General features: G+C 44.4%; 1 protein-coding gene across 1 annotated transcript in view; it reads right to left on the bottom strand.

The window, feature by feature from the left end:
• The window catches only part of ccm2 (CCM2 scaffold protein), a 39,233-nt gene extending 25,297 nt beyond the window's left edge, over nt 1-13,936 (bottom strand). The window contains exon 1 of the mRNA XM_036984568.1: nt 13,522-13,936. Coding sequence (XP_036840463.1) covers nt 13,522-13,551 — 30 coding nt within the window. The 5' untranslated portion in view covers nt 13,552-13,936. The remainder of the gene's footprint in view (nt 1-13,521) is intronic.
• Nucleotides 13,937-18,320: the final 4,384 nt, after the last annotated feature.

Consider the following 18,320-nt stretch of genomic DNA (forward strand, 5'->3'; position numbering starts at 1 on the left):
TAGAGTTGTGCAATAGGATTAGGAGTAGAGGTCGACCGACTATGACTTTAGTATGGGTAGGCTACAGTAGAGTTGTGCAATAGGATTAGGAGTAGAGGTCGACCGACTATGACTTTAGTATGGGTAGGCTACAGTAGAGTTGTGCAATAGGATTAGGAGTAGAGGTCGACCGACTATGACTTTAGTATGGGTAGGCTACAGTAGAGTTGTGCAATAGGATTAGGATTAGAGGTCGACCGACTATGACTTTAGCATGGGTAGGCTACAGTAGTGTTGTGCAATAGGATTAGGATTAGAGGTCGACCGACTATGATTTTAGTATGGGTAGGCTACAGTAGAGTTGTGCAATAGGATTAGGATTAGAGGTCGACCGACTATGACTTTAGCATGGGTAGGCTACAGTAGTGTTGTGCAATAGGATTAGGATTAGAGGTCGACCGACTATGATTTTAGTATGGGTAGGCTACAGTAGAGTTGTGCAATAGGATTAGGAGTAGAGGTCGACCGACTATGACTTTAGTATGGGTAGGCTACAGTAGAGTTGTGCAATAGGATTAGGAGTAGAGGTCGACCGACTATGACTTTAGTATGGGTAGGCTACAGTAGAGTTGTGCAATAGGATTAGGAGTAGAGGTCGACCGACTATGACTTTAGTATGGGTAGGCTACAGTTGTGTTGTGCGATAGGATTAGGATTAGAGGTCGACCGACTATGACTTTAGTATGGGTAGGCTACAGTTGTGTTGTGCAATAGGATTAGGAGTAGAGGTCGACCGACTATGACTTTAGTATGGGTAGGCTACAGTTGAGTTGTGCAATAGGATTAGGAGTAGAGGTCGACCGACTATGACTTTAGTATGGGTAGGCTACAGTTGTGTTGTGCAATAGGATTAGGATTAGAGGTCGACCGACTATGACTTTAGTATGGGTAGGCTACAGTAGAGTTGTGCAATAGGATTAGGAGTAGAGGTCGACCGACTATGACTTTAGTATGGGTAGGCTACAGTTGAGTTGTGCAATAGGATTAGGAGTAGAGGTCGACCGACTATGACTTTAGTATGGGTAGGCTACAGTTGTGTTGTGCAATAGGATTAGGATTAGAGGTCGACCGACTATGACTTTAGTATGGGTAGGCTACAGTAGAGTTGTGCAATAGGATTAGGAGTAGAGGTCGACCGACTATGACTTTAGTATGGGTAGGCTACAGTAGAGTTGTGCAATAGGATTAGGAGTAGAGGTCGACCGACTATGACTTTAGTATGGGTAGGCTACAGTAGAGTTGTGCAATAGGATTAGGAGTAGAGGTCGACCGACTATGACTTTAGTATGGGTAGACTACAGTTGTGTTGTGCAATAGGATTAGGAGTAGAGGTCGACCGACTATGACTTTAGTATGGGTAGGCTACAGTTGTGTTGTGCAATAGGATTAGGAGTAGAGGTCGACCGACTATGACTTTAGTATGGGTAGGCTACAGTTGAGTTGTGCAATAGGATTAGGAGTAGAGGTCGACCGACTATGACTTTAGTATGGGTAGGCTACAGTTGTGTTGTGCAATAGGATTAGGATTAGAGGTCGACCGACTATGACTTTAGTATGGGTAGGCTACAGTAGAGTTGTGCAATAGGATTAGGAGTAGAGGTCGACCGACTATGACTTTAGTATGGGTAGGCTACAGTAGAGTTGTGCAATAGGATTAGGAGTAGAGGTCGACCGACTATGACTTTAGTATGGGTAGGCTACAGTAGAGTTGTGCAATAGGATTAGGAGTAGAGGTCGACCGACTATGACTTTAGTATGGGTAGACTACAGTTGTGTTGTGCAATAGGATTAGGAGTAGAGGTCGACCGACTATGACTTTAGTATGGGTAGGCTACAGTTGTGTTGTGCAATAGGATTAGGAGTAGAGGTCGACCGACTATGACTTTAGTATGGGTAGGCTACAGTTGAGTTGTGCAATAGGATTAGGAGTAGAGGTCGACCGACTATGACTTTAGTATGGGTAGGCTACAGTTGTGTTGTGCAATAGGATTAGGATTAGAGGTCGACCGACTATGACTTTAGTATGGGTAGGCTACAGTAGAGTTGTGCAATAGGATTAGGAGTAGAGGTCGACCGACTATGACTTTAGTATGGGTAGGCTACAGTTGAGTTGTGCAATAGGATTAGGAGTAGAGGTCGACCGACTATGACTTTAGTATGGGTAGGCTACAGTTGTGTTGTGCAATAGGATTAGGATTAGAGGTCGACCGACTATGACTTTAGCATGGGTAGGCTACAGTAGTGTTGTGCAATAGGATTAGGAGTAGAGGTCGACCGACTATGACTTTAGCATGGGTAGGCTACAGTAGTGTTGTGCAATAGGATTAGGAGTAGAGGTCGACCGACTATGACTTTAGTATGGGTAGGCTACAGTTGTGTTGTGCAATAGGATTAGGAATAGAGGTCGACCGACTATGACTTTAGTATGGGTAGGCTACAGTAGTGTTGTGCAATAGGATTAGGAGTAGAGGTCGACCGACTATGACTTTAGTATGGGTAGGCTACAGTAGTGTTGTGCAATAGGATTAGGAGTAGAGGTCGACCGACTATGACTTTAGCATGGGTAGGCTACAGTAGTGTTGTGCAATAGGATTAGGATTAGAGGTCGACCGACTATGACTTTAGTATGGGTAGGCTACAGTTGTGTTGTGCAATAGGATTAGGAATAGAGGTCGACCGACTATGACTTTAGTATGGGTAGGCTACAGTAGTGTTGTGCAATAGGATTAGGAGTAGAGGTCGACCGACTATGACTTTAGTATGGGTAGGCTACAGTAGTGTTGTGCAATAGGATTAGGAGTAGAGGTCGACCGACTATGACTTTAGTATGGGTAGGCTACAGTTGTGTTGTGCAATAGGATTAGGAGTAGAGGTCGACCGACTATGACTTTAGTATGGGTAGGCTACAGTTGTGTTGTGCAATAGGATTAGGAGTAGAGGTCGACCGACTATGACTTTAGTATGGGTAGGCTACAGTTGAGTTGTGCAATAGGATTAGGAGTAGAGGTCGACCGACTATGACTTTAGCATGGGTAGGCTACAGTAGAGTTGTGCAATAGGATTAGGAGTAGAGGTCGACCGACTATGATTTTTCAACGCCAATACGGATTATTGGAGGACCAAAAAAAGCCGATACCGATTGTGTAAAAATCAGCCGATTCACTCACACACACACACACACACACACACACACGTAATAAATGACAATTACAACTTAATATAATACATCCAATTGATTTAGTCTCAAATAAATAATGAAACATGTTAAATTTGGTTTAAATAATGCAAAAACAAAGTGTTGGAGAAGTAAAAGTGCAATATGTGCCATGTAAAAAAGCTAACGTTTCAGTTCCTTGCTCAGAACATGAGAACATATGAAAGCTGGTGGTTCCTTTTAACAGGAGTCTTCAATATTCCCAGGTAAGAAGTTTTAGGTTGTAGTTATTATAGGAATTATAGGACTATTTCCCTCTATACCATTTGCATTTCATTGACTATTGGATGTTCTTATAGGCACATTAGTATTGCCAGTGTGTAACAGTATAGCTTTCGTCCCTCTCCTCGCCACTACCTGGGCTCGAACCAGGAACACGTCGACAACTGTCACCTTGAAGCATCGTTACCCATCGCTCCACAAAAGCCGCGGCCCTTGCAGAGCAAGGGGAACAACTACTCCAAGTCTCAGAGCGAGGGGAACAACTACTCCAAGTCTCAGAGCGAGGGGAACAACTACTCCAAGTCTCAGAGCGAGGGGAACAACTACTCCAAGTCTCAGAGCGAGGGGAACAACTACTCCAAGTCTCAGAGCGAGGGGAACAACTACTCAAAGTCTCAGAGCGAGGGGAACAACTACTCCAAGTCTCAGAGCGAGGGGAACAACTACTCCAAGTCTCAGAGCGAGGGGAACAACTACTCCAAGTCTCAGAGCGAGGGGAACAACTACTCCAAGTCTCAGAGCGAGGGGAACAACTACTCCAAGTCTCAGAGCGAGGGGAACAACTACTCCAAGTCTCAGAGCGAGGGGAACAACAACTCCAAGTCTCAGAGCGAGGGGAACAACTACTCCAAGTCTCAGAGCGAGGGGAACAACTACTCCAAGTCTCAGAGCGAGGGGAACAACTACTCCAAGTCTCAGAGCGAGGGGAACAACTACTCCAAGTCTCAGAGCGAGGGGAACAACTACTCCAAGTCTCAGAGCGAGGGGAACAACTACTCCAAGTCTCAGAGCGAGTGACGTTTTAAAGGCTATTTACATTTGCACTATTACTTTCTTCTCCAACACTTCGTTTTATTTAAACCGAATTGAACATGTTTCATTATTTATTTGAGGCTAAATTGATTTTATTGATGTATTATATTAAGTTAAAATAAAAGTGTTCATTCAGTATTGTTGTAATTGTCATCATTACAAATAAATAAATACAACATTTTGGGCCTCCATTAATCGGTATCGGTGTTGGCGTTGAAAAAAATCATAAATCGACCTCTAAAAAGCTTGGAAAATTCCAGAAAATGATGTCATGGCTTTAGAAGCATCTGATAGGCTAATTGACATCATTTGAATCAATTGGAGGTGTACCTGTGGATGTATTTCAAGGCCTACCTTCAAACTCAGTGCCTCTTTGCTTGACATCATGGGAAAATCAAAAGAAATCAACCAAGTTCTCAGACAAAAAAATTGTGGACCTCCACAAGTCTGGTTCATACTTGGGAGCAATTTCCAAACACCTGATGGTACCATGTTCATCTGTACAAACACCATGGGACCACGCAGCCGTCATACCGCTCAGGAATTAGACGCATTCTGTCTCCTAGAGATGAACGTACTTTGGTGCGAAAAGTGCAGATCAATCCCAGAACAGCAAAGGATCTTGTGAAGATGCTGGAGGAAGCAGGTACAAAAGTATCTATATTCACAGTAAAACGAGTCCTATATCAACATAATCTGAAAGGCCGCTCAGCAAGGAAGAAGCCACTGCTCCAGAACCGCCATAAAAAAAGCCAGACTACAGTTTGCAACTGCACATGGGGACAAAGATTGTACTTTTTGGAGAAATGTCCTCTGGTCTGATGAAACAAAAATAGAACTGTTTTGCCCTAATGACCATCGTTATGTTTGGAGGAAAAAGGGGGAGGCTTGCAGGCCGAAGAACACCATCCCAACCATGAAGCACGGGGGTGGCAGCATCATGTTGTGGGTGTGCTTTGCTGCAGGAGGGAACTGGTGCACATCACAAAATAGATGGCATCATGAGGATATATGATGTAGGATATATGATGTGGACATATTGAAGCAACATTTCAAGACATCAGTCAGGAAGTCAAAGCTTGGTCGCAAATGGGTCTTCCAAATGGACAATGACCCCAAACATACTTCCAAAGTTGAGGCAAAATGGCTTAAGGACAACAAAGTCACGGTATTGGAGTGGCCATCACAAAGCCCTGACCTCAATCCTATAAAAAATGTGTGGGCAGAACTGAAAAAGTGTGTGCGAACAAGGAGGCCAACAAACCTGACTCAGTTACACCAGCTCTGTCAGGAGGAATTGTGGGTATCTTGTGGAAGGCTACCTGAAACGTTTGACCCAAGTTAAACAATTTAAAGGCAATGCTACCAAATCCTAATTAAGTGTATGTAAACTTCTGACCCACTGGGAGTGTGATGAAAGAAATAAAAGCTGAAATAAATCATTCTCTCTACTATTATTCTGACATTTCACATTCTTAAAATAAAGTGCTGATCCTAACTGACCTAAAACAGGGAATTTTTACTCGGATTAATTGTCAGGAATTGTGAAAAACTGAGTTTAAATGTATTTGGCTAAGGTGTATGTAAACTTCAGACTACAACTGTACGTCAATGTATGTGTGCAGCAATAAGCTGAGGTTACCTTATTACCCCCCCCTGCTGGCCCGTAATACACACACACACACCCCCCCCCCCCCCGCTGGCCTGTAATACACCCCCCCCCCACGCTGGATCAACACCCTGCTACTGGCCCGTATAAACACCCTGCTACTGGCCCGTATAACCACCCTGCTACTGGCCTGTATTAACACCATGCTACTGGCCCGTATAAACACCCTGCTACTGGCCCGTATAACCACCCTGCTACTGGCCTGTATAAACACCCTGCCACTGGCCCGACCCGTATTAACACCATGCTACTGGCCCGTATAAACACCCTGCTACTGGCCCGTATAAACACCCTGCCACTGGCCCGACCCGTATTAACACCATGCTACTGGCCCGTATAAACACCCTGCTACTGGCCCGTATAAACACCCTGCTACTGGCCCGTATAAACACCCTGCTACTGGCCCGTATAAACACCCTGCTACCGACCTGTGAAGGCTACACTGCTTGCTTCCCAAATGGCACCCTATTCCCTGTATAGTGCACTATTTTACACTACAGCCCTATTCCCTATAAAGGGCACTACTTTTGACCAGAGCCCTATGGGAAGCCCTAGGGGAAGCCCTATGTGTCCCGGTCAAAAGTAGTGCCCTTACATAGGGAATAAACACTAACTGGCATTAACATGCGGCTAACGGGTTTACCAGACAGGTAGTCTGAATCTATACAACAGCACCATCTAGTGGACAGCATCAGACTACTGTTTCTGTCTAGTGGATTACATAGCACTGTCTGTTTCTTCACAGGCACTTTCAACAACACCCTCCAATCCACTCCCCCAAGCACAGTGGTTTGTGACCATGACAGGGTATACAGACTTTTGTTCCTGCGCAGCAAAGAAAAATGTAAAAAATTAATTTAAAAAAACTTTATTCAGCAAACCAACTGCTCATAACTAGGCCTGCAGGCCATCTAGAAGTTTCTCCAGGATCAGAGTCGGTGAGGTCTGGTGATGACTACTGAGTTTAAAGCCTGGCATACACTAAATATATAGAGGACACTCTGGGTTCGGCAGGATCAAAAGGACAGGACAGGAAATACCCCTTGTGTGGACTCAGATGATGACCACCACCTAACAACGCCTTCCCAGACTTCAAAAAGTAGGGCTTACTTTTAAAATTTCCCCACCTTGCTAATCTCAATACACAAAGGACGAGAGAGTTATGGCAACAGCTATAGTTTTTCTAACGAGGAAACAAGACTGGATAAAAAGATGGTAGGCAAGTTCCCGGTTGGAGTTCCAGTCCCCAGGGTTGGAGTGTAGTGTGGGCAGACGACAGAAAGCAGTGTAACTTCCTGTCTGGTTTATGTAAGCCCTCCTCCCTTCACCCTCCTCCCTTCACCCTCCTCCCTTCACCCTCCTCCCCTCCCTCCTCCCTTCACCCTCCTCCCTTCTCCCTCCTCCCTTCTCCCTCCTCCCTTCACCCTCCTCCCTTCACCCTTCTCCCTCCTCCCTTCACCCTCCTCCCTTCACCCTTCTCCCTCCTCCCTTCACCCTTCACCCTCCTCCCTTCTCCCTCCTCCTTCCTCCCTCCTCCTTCCTCCCTCCTCCCTTCACCCTCCTCCCTTCTCCCTCCACCCTCCTCCCTTCACCCTCCTCCCTTCTCCCTCCACCCTCCTCCCTCCACCCTCCTCCCTTCACCCTCCTCCCTTCACCCTCCTCCCTTCTCCCTCCACCCTCCTCCCTTCTCCCTCCTCCTTCCTCCCTCCTCCCTCCACCCTCCACCCTCCACCCTCCTCCCTTCACCCTCCTCCCTTCTCCCTCCTCCCTCCTCCCTCCTCCCTTCACCCTCCTCCCTCCACCCTCCTCCCTTCACCCTTCACCCTCCTCCCTTTTCTCTCCTCCCTTCACCCTCCTCCCTTCTCTCTCCACCCTCCTCCCTTCACCCTCCTCCCTTCACCCTCCTCCCTCCACCCTCCTCCCTTCACCCTCCTCCCTCCTCCCTTCACCCTCCTCCCTTCACCCTCCTCCCTTCATCCTCCTCCCTCCACCCTCCTCCCACCTCCTCCTCCCTCCTCCCCCTCCCTCCTCCCTCCTCCCACCTCCTCCTCCCTCCTCCCCCTCCCTCCTCCCTTCATCCTCCTCCCTCCTCCCTTCTCCCTCCTCCCTTCACCCTCCTCCCTTCTTCCTCCTCCCTCCTCCCTTCACCCTCCTCCCTTCACCCTCCTCCCTCCTCCCTCCACCCTCCTCCCTTCACCCTCCTCCCTCCTCCCTCCTCCCTCCAGCAGCCTGAACCAGAGAGGGGGAAACATCCATGTGTGTGTCAACCAGAGAGGGAAACATGTGCACCACTCCTTCAAGTGACACGGAAACACTTTCTTGTTCCACGTGAGGATCATCCAACTGATTAAATATAAATAATACGACTCCTTGCCTCTCCTCTCCTCTCCTCTCCTCTCCCCTCCTCCCCTCCCCTCTCCTCTCCACTCCACTCCTCTCCTCTCCTCCCCTCTCCTCTCCTCCTCTCCCCTCCTCTCCCCTCCTCCTCTCGGCGGCTTCCTTAGTCCAGGTGTTTTCCAGCTTAACAGTCAGTGTAGTGACAGAGAGAGAACGATTTAGAAGAAGAAACTCTGCCTGCCAAGTGTCTACTGTGAATGACACTGCAGACCACAGATGGAATGAGTCACATCAGTCCTGATTCATTAGTCCCGATTTATCAGCCCCGATTCATCAGCCCCGATTCACCAGCCCCGATTCACCAGCCCCGATTCATCAGCCCCGATTCATCAGCCCCCGATTCACCAGCCCCCGATTCACCAGCCCCCGATTCACCAGCCCCGATTCACCAGCCCCGATTCATCAGCCCCGATTCACCAGCCCCGATTCATCAGTCCAGATTCAAATGTTTAAGATATGATGAGTTCATCGGTCCACAGACCCCAAACCGATGCAAACGTAGCATCCATCGGTCAGAAAATCGATAAAAATATATATATTACGGATTGCCGATTCACTATTTTTGTTGTTGCTCATTTTGCATTCTTTCTATCTTCTGAAAATACACCCCCCCCCCCCCCCCCCCCCCCCCCACAAAAAAAATGTGATGACAACTCATTCAGAGTTGAACTGCACGGAACAGTGTTCACAGCCAGTGATCTTCAAGTCATGTTGCATGCCGAACAACCCCAGAGGGAATATCAGTAGCCTAGTCAAACTGGGCACCGTGCCCAGCTTCGCAAGTTAAAAAATACCATGTCCTAAAAAATTAAATAAATAAAATTATTCCGTGACATCACAGCGTAGGATTAAAAGTTCAAAACTGTGATTTTCCAAAACCTACAGAGTTTCTAGTTTAATAAGGGAGGGTATTTTCTTGCTCCCCAGGTTTGCATTTAAAAATAAAAAAGTTTAAACTTTTGGTAATGGGGCGGCAGGGTAGTCTAGATTTCAGAACCAAAGTGTGTGTGTGGGGGGGGGGGGGGAATCCAAAGTTGTGCTATATATATATATATATATATATATATATATATATATATATTCACCGGCTATGTCAAAGGTAATTTGTAAACAATAAATATTGATACATTAACTAGCTCAAACACTTCATCTGCCAAACTTACAAGTTAACTAGTGGGCGATGAGATTTCAGAACCAAAGTGGAGGGGGGGGGACAAAAGACATTTATATTCCCCCCCTTTAATTTGATAGTGGGTGGTAGATCCCTAGTCTCCTGTAATGGCTCAGATCAGGCGCCTACAATAGGATCCACCATAGAGACACACAGAGAAGTCCACTCAGAGAGGCCCAGCTCATGAGCCCCATCCGCAGCACATCTTAATGTAGAACATGAATGTGACTATGCATCGAATCATATCGATCCGTTCTCTATGCATCGAATCATATCGATCCGTTCTCTATGCATCGAATCATATCGACCCGTTCTCTATGCATCGAATCATATCGATCCGTTCTCTATGCATCGAATCATATCGATCCGTTCTCTATGCATCGAATCATATCGATCCGTTCTCTATGCATCGAATCATATCGATCCGTTCTCTATGCATCGAATCATATCGATCCGTTCTCTATGCATCGAATCATATCGATCCGTTCTCTATGCATCGAATCATATCGATCCGTTCTCTATGCATCGAATCATATCGATCCGTTCTCTATGCATCGAATCATATCGATCCGTTCTCTATGCATCGAATCATATCGATCCGTTCTCTATGCATCGAATCATATCGATCCGTTCTCTATGCATCGAATCATATCGATCCGTTCTCTATGCATCGAATCATATCGATCCGTTCTCTATGCATCGAATCATATCGATCCGTTCTCTATGCATCGAATCATATCGACCCGTTCTCTATGCATCGAATCATATCGACCCGTTCTCTATGCATCGAATCATATCGACCCGTTCTCTATGCATCGAATCATATCGACCCGTTCTCTATGCATCGAATCATATCGATCCGTTCTCTATGCATCGAATCATATCGATCCGTTCTCTATGCATCGAATCATATCGATCCGTTCTCTATGCATCGAATCATATCGATCCGTTCTCTATGCATCGAATCATATCGACCCGTTCTCTATGCATCGAATCATATCGACCCGTTCTCTATGCATCGAATCATATCGACCCGTTCTCTATGCATCGAATCATATCGACCCGTTCTCTATGCATCGAATCATATCGACCCGTTCTCTATGCATCGAATCATATCGACCCGTTCTCTATGCATCGAATCATATCGATCCGTTCTCTATGCATCGAATCATATCGATCCGTTCTCTATGCATCGAATCATATCGATCCGTTCTCTATGCATCGAATCATATCGATCCGTTCTCTATGCATCGAATCATATCGATCCGTTCTCTATGCATCGAATCATATCGATCCGTTCTCTATGCATCGAATCATATCGACCCGTTCTCTATGCATCGAATCATATCGACCCGTTCTCCGATCAAACCGAATCAATTCAAACTAAAACGTATATCGTTCCAGTTTCATATCGGAGCCCATGGTAGATACGTATCGAATCATCTTGAAAGTGAAAGATGCACACCCCTACTGTCAATAGACACACCCCTACTGCCAATAAACACACCCCTACTGTCAATAAACACACCCCTACTGTCAATAAACACACCCCTACTGCCAATAGACACACCCCTACTGTCAATAAACACACCCCTACTGCCAATAGACACACCCCTACTGTCAATAAGCACACCCCTACTGTCAATAGACACACCCCTACTGTCAATAAACACACCCCTACTGTCAATAAACACACCCCTACTGTCAATAAACACACCCCTACTGTCAATAGACACACCCCTACTGCCAATAAACACACCCCTACTGTCAATAGACACACCCCTACTGCCAATAAACACACCCCTACTGTCAATAGACACACCCCTACTGTCAATAGACACACCACTACTGTCAATAAACACACCCCTACTGTCAATCCTTCTCCTCGACAGCTGACACTATAAACACACCCCTACTGTCAATAAACACACCCCTACTGTCAATAAACACACCCCTACTGTCAATAAACACACCCCTACTGACAATCCTTCTCCTCGACAGCTGACACTATAAACACACCCCTACTGTCAATCCTTCTCTATGACAGCTGACACTATAAACACACCCCTACTGTCAATCCTTCTCTATGACAGCTGACACTATAAACACACCCCTACTGTCAATAAACACACCCCTACTGTCTATAAACACACCCCTACTGTCAATCCTTCTCCTCGACAGCTGACACTATAAACACACCCCTACTGTCTATAAACACACCCCTACTGTCAATAAACACACCCCTACTGTCAATAAACACACCCCTACTGTCAATCCTTCTCCTCGACAGCTGACACTATAAACACACCCCTACTGTCTATAAACACACCCCTACTGTCAATAAACACACCCCTACTGTCAATAAACACACCCCTACTGTCAATCCTTCTCTATGACAGCTGACACTATAAACACACCCCTACTGTCAATCCTTCTCTATGACAGCTGACACTATAAACACACCCCTACTGTCTATAAACACACCCCTACTGTCAATAAACACACCCCTACTGTCAAGCCTTCTCCTCGACAGCTGACACTATAAACACACCCCTACTGTCTATAAACACACCCCTACTGTCAATAAACACACCCCTACTGTCAATCCTTCTCTATGACAGCTGACACTATAAACACACCCCTACTGTCAATCCTTCTCTATGACAGCTGACACTATAAACACACCCCTACTGTCAAACCTTCTCCTCGACAGCTGACACTATAAACACACCCCTACTGTCAAACCTTCTCCTCGACAGCTGACACTATAAACACACCCCTACTGTCAATAAACACACCCCTACTGTCAATCCTTCTCTATGACAGCTGACACTATAAACACACCCCTACTGTCAATAAACACACCCCTACTGTCAATCCTTCTCTATGACAGCTGCCACTATAAACACACCCCTACTCTCCTTGACACCCCTTCCTTTCAGATGAGAGAGAGAAAGAGAAGAAAATCTGTGAGTGACCTGCTCAATGACAGTTGACACCAAGAACCCTTTCCCCATCAAAAATCTGACTGCGATCACAGGAAACATACACCCAGAGACATTTTTTAATTTTTTTTTACAGTAGACTTGGGCAATATCCAGATTGGCATACCTTTATAATGACCTTTTGCCATACCAGGATATTCAGTAATATTAATGTGTTTATTATTATTATTATTATTCCATATATTTTTTGATTTAACCTTTATTTAACTAGGCAACTCAGTTAAGAACAAATTCTTATTTACAATGACGGCCTACACCGGCCAAACCCGGACGACGCTGGGCCGATTGTGCCCGATTGTCCCCTATGGGGACTCCCAATCACGGCCAGTTGTGATACAGCCTGGATTCGAACCTGGGTGTCTGTAGTGACGCCTGAAGCGCTGAGATGCAGTGCCTTAGACCTCTGCGTCCCATTCGGGATCTATCCTGTAGTACTGAAGTTGAGGCCACAACCAATTGAAATTCCTAACACATATCATACAAAACTCTAATTCGTAAAACATATAGGAAATGGATGAGGAACATCCACAAACTAATAAATACCATACTAAATGTAACACATAACACATACTAAATGTAACAACACATACTAAATGGAGGAAGACATGTATATTTACATCTACCCCCGAGTCCAGGTTGGTTGAGCATGAATGATGTTTTCAAAATGCAAGTTACCAACATCCTTGAGATTTTCTTAACTTTGTGGCCAAGTGTGAGATCTTAGTTAGTGAGCTGAAAGACATTAAATGTTACCACCCTGACGGTATATAAACTGCGCAAAGGACGTTTATTTACTATTTTGTAGAAATGACACAAGGCGCATTTAGAGAAATATCGGCCAGAATTGTAACAACATAACGTGATGTTTTTTAGTCAGTTACGAAAGTATAATGATGACAATCACGAAACAAGAGAGAGAGAAAAAACGACGCCCTGAAACCAAGCCTGTTTCTACCACACTGTAACTACCTAAATAAAGTTAGTCACGTACCTTCTTCACTTTCTTCACATCCTCTTCCATTTCTATGTGTTGATCCTCTTCATGCTCACTTCAACAGATTTCTTCCAACAACTCTCTTAGAGACACACTGATAATCTTTGACATTTCCACCCAAAGTAAAAAATAAAGACAAATAGCATAGCTAGTGGGCCTTCTGTGATCATAAAATGTGTGGAATAATAACAGTTTGTAACTTCGATAACATTCAAATTCTCGCGTTGTCAAAAAAAAACTAACAACACGTATTTCCTTATGTCAGATAGCAGTGACTTGGTATTATTATTAAAACAACTACATGGAAAAGATAAGAGGAATACAGAACAGACAAAACAGCATGAACTTTTCTACCGTGTCGCCATTTTGAGTGTTCTTCTTCGGTGTCATGGTGTTCAGCACGTTTTGTTTGTGCATGCTGCCACCTACTGTGCGGAAGTGATCTGCCACCTACTGTGCGGAAGTCACCTTACATTTTGTGATACAAAAATTAAAACCAAGAGGGAACATAGAAAAATACTACTGACAAGGCCCACGGACTGGGAGGACGGGATTCATTCATTTGATCATATTTATCCAATGCCAAATCACTGTGTCTTGTTTGCAACGAAACTGTCCCTGTTTGCAAAAAATTTGGAAGGAATTTGGAAGGAATCTGAGTATGGTCCTTTCAAAAGTTAGACCAACCTTTCCACCCCAGACAGAGTAGGTCTATCTTTCCACCCCAGACAGAGTAGACCTCATGATGCAGCTTTAACCACTGGTTATTCTTCTTCTGTGGTTTAACCGCTGGTTACTCTTCTTCTGTGGTTTAACCGCTGGTTACTCTTCTTCTGTGGTTTAACCCAACGAGAGAAGGTCTTTTCCTTAAAGCTGTCTGAGTTTAAACATCTTAGATTACTTCCCATTCAAAGTCAACCTCTGAATGTCAATGTAACAAAACAGTGATATAGACATGGGTATTTTACAGGTTATTTCTACCATAAAACACTGTGGACCAAATCACACTGAGTGTCCAAAACATTATGAACACCTTCCTAATATTGAGCTGCACCCCTATTTTTCTTGCTCTCAGAACAGCCTCAATTCATTGGGACATGAACTCTGCAGTGTGTTGAAAGCGTTCCACAGGGATGCTGGTCCAAAACGTCTCACAGTTGTTTCAAGTTGGCTGTGTTTGTCACGACATCCACCGAAGGTGACTCCTCTCCCTGTTCGGGCGGTGCTCGGCGGTTGTCGTCGCCTGGTCTACTAGCTCCCACCGAAGGTGGCTCCTCTCCCTGTTCTGGGCGGTGCTCGGTGGCCGTCGTCGCCTGGTCTACTAGCGCCCACCGAAGGTGGCTCCTCTCCCTGTTCTGGGTGGTGCTCGGCGGTCGTCGTCGCCTGGTCTACTAGCTGCCACCGATCCATTTTTCCTTTTCGTTTGTGTCTGTCTGTATTGTTTACACCTGTGTCTTATTAGTTGATTTCGGTGGGTATATTTACCTCCGCTGCCGGCTAGTCTTTTGTGCAGGATTGTTTTCTGGTGTTAGGTTATTGAGGTGTCTGCACCACGGGGTTTCTTTTCCTCAAGGCAGTTGTGCCGTTTGGTGTTTAGGAGTAGAGGTTTCTCCTCCTTGTGTCGCGCTTCATTTCCCTGTGTGTGTGGCGACCTCGTTTGGGTGTGTTTTCAGTCCCATGTTTGTAGTTGAGTTGGGACTTCCTTGCTCTCCTGCTCCTGGCTCCTGCACCTCCCTCCATTAGGAGGCACGTAACAGTGTATCCTTTGGGTGGTGGGCCATTCTTGATAAACATGGGAAAACTGTTAAACGTGAAAAAACGTTGGTGTTCTTGACACAAACCGGTGCACCTGGGCACCTACTACCCCGTTCAAAAACACTTCCCATCTTGTGTCTTGCCAATTCACCCTCTGAATGGCACACACATACACAATCCATGTCTCAATTGTCTCAATGCTTAAAAATCCTTCTTTTGACCTGCCTCTTCCCCGTCATCTACACTGATTGAAGTGGATGTAACCAGTGACACCAGTAAGTGATCACAACTTTCCCCTGGATTCACCTGGTCAGTCGATATCATGGACCTGTACATGCACATGCACCTGTACATAGCCCACATATAATTTAGCCCTATCAACTACCTCTTTCACAACTGTATTTAATTTATTTATTTATTTTGCTCCTTTGCACCCCATTATTTTTATTTCTACTTTGCACATTCTTCCATTGCAAAACTACCATTCCAGTGTTTTACTTGCTATATTGTATTTACCTTGCCACCAAGGCCTTTTTTGCCTTTACCTCCCTTCTCACCTCATTTGCTCACATTGTATATAGACTTGTTTATACTTTATTATTGACTGTATGTTTGTTTTACTCCATGTGTAACTCTGTGTCGTTGTATCTGTCGAACTGCTTTGCTTTATCTTGGCCAGGTCGCAATTGTAAATGAGAACTTGTTCTCAACTTGCCTACCTGGTTAAATAAAGGTAAAATAAATAAAAAAAAATAAAAAAATGGAAAGAGCAGGTGTTCCTAATGTTTTGTACATTCATTGTAGATAACTTTATATAACCGGATCCGTTTAATTTTCTTCAAAATCTTAAGCTAACAAGGGTTAGGCCTGTGCTTTGTGCCATTTTCTCTAATAAAAGGTAGGCCTATGTCATACCCTCTCATACCCCTTCAATTTGAGTCTTGGTTTTAACTTCACAGCCCTTCAGTGACACTGAGGCAGGCTATTTAAAGAGTGCCTGGTGGGTGGAGGAGTTGACCGACAAATCTATGGATATATCAGCCAATAGCCTCCTTCTGTCTGTCAAACAGGTAGGCCTACCACTTATTTCTAAAATACAAATAAATACTTATGGTTGTCTATGACAACACAGATGGTAGCCTATCGTAAGGCTTGATGTCACTTCACTGTCTTTGAAGATAGAGGAGGCCTTCTAGATCCCTATGGAAGCCTACAGCCCTACCTCCTGATAACTATATCGCTGTTTGAATCCCAAATGGCACCCTAATCCCTATGGACCCTGGTCAAAAGTAGTGCACTACATCGGGAATAGGGTGCAATTTGGGAAATATCTTCTGAATTCCCCATTTCCAGCATATAACCTCGAGATCATCTCCAACAACTCACATCTCTCCCTTCTATAGACAGGCAGACATGATGCATCTATGGACAGTCAGACATGATTAATCTACTGTATAGACAGTCAGACATGATGAATATATAGACAGTCAGACATGATGCATCTATAGACAGTCAGACATGATGCATCTATAGACAGTCAGACATGATGCATCTATAGACAGTCAGACATGATGCATCTATAGACAGTCAGACATGATGCATCTATAGACAGTCAGACATGATGCATCTATAGACAGTCAGACATGATGCATCTATAGACAGTCAGACATGATGCATCTATAGACAGTCAGACATGATGAATCTATAGACAGTCAGACATGATGCATCTATAGACAGTCAGACATGATGCATCTATAGACAGTCAGACATGATGCATCTATAGACAGTCAGACATGATGCATCTATAGACAGTCAGACATGATGCATCTATAGACAGTCAGACATGATGCATCTATAGACAGTCAGACATGATGCATCTATAGACAGTCAGACATGATGCATCTATAGACAGTCAGACATGATGCATCTATAGACAGTCAGACATGATGCATCTATAGACAGTCAGACATGATGCATCTATAGACAGTCAGACATGATGCATCTATAGACAGTCAGACATGATGCATCTATAGACAGTCAGACATGATGCATCTATAGACAGTCAGACATGATGCATCTATGGACAGTCAGACATGATTAATCTACTGTATAGACAGTCAGACATGATGCATCTATAGACAGTCAGACATGATGCATCTATAGACAGTCAGACATGATGCATCTATAGACAGTCAGACATGATGAATCTATAGACAGTCAGACATGATCTATCTATAGACAGTCAGACATGATGCATCTATAGACAGTCAGACATGATGCATCTATAGACAGTCAGACATGATGCATCTATGGACAGTCAGACATGATCTATTTATAGACAGTCAGACATGATGCATCTATAGACAGTCAGACATGATTAATCTACTGTATAGACAGTCAGACATGATGCATCTATAGACAGTCAGACATGATGCATCTATAGACAGTCAGACATGATGCATCTATAGACAGTCAGACATGATGCATCTATAGACAGTCAGACATGATGCATCTATAGACAGTCAGACATGATTAATCTACTGTATAGACAGTCAGACATGATGCATCTATAGACAGTCAGACATGATGCATCTATAGACAGTCAGACATGATGCATCTATAGACAGTCAGACATGATGAATCTATAGACAGTCATTTCAGCTTCTTTTTTTTAAATGAGTGGTGTTTTTATCAACTAGAGATTTTGTTCTAATTTGTTATTTATTCACCAAATGATTGACCAATATATATTTTCTGAAATAATTACATTTGATTTCATTGATCTTAGTCTACACCTTGTGGCTCTTCTCTCATTTCAGCTTATGTCATAAATATCCTGCCAAATTAACATGAACTTGTAAGCCTGTATATGTCCTGCTCTCTAGTCATGTGTTCCAAGCCTTGTCAACCGTGGACTAAAATTAGTTCCTCATATCAATATCATGTATCTGCCTTGGGGGGTTATCTAGAAACTCCCATCACATATCTCACACACACACACACACACACACACACACACACACACACACACACACACACAC

This window comes from Oncorhynchus mykiss, chromosome 8 (assembly GCF_013265735.2).
Source record: "Oncorhynchus mykiss isolate Arlee chromosome 8, USDA_OmykA_1.1, whole genome shotgun sequence".
In the NCBI taxonomy this organism is placed as follows: domain Eukaryota; kingdom Metazoa; phylum Chordata; class Actinopteri; order Salmoniformes; family Salmonidae; genus Oncorhynchus; species Oncorhynchus mykiss.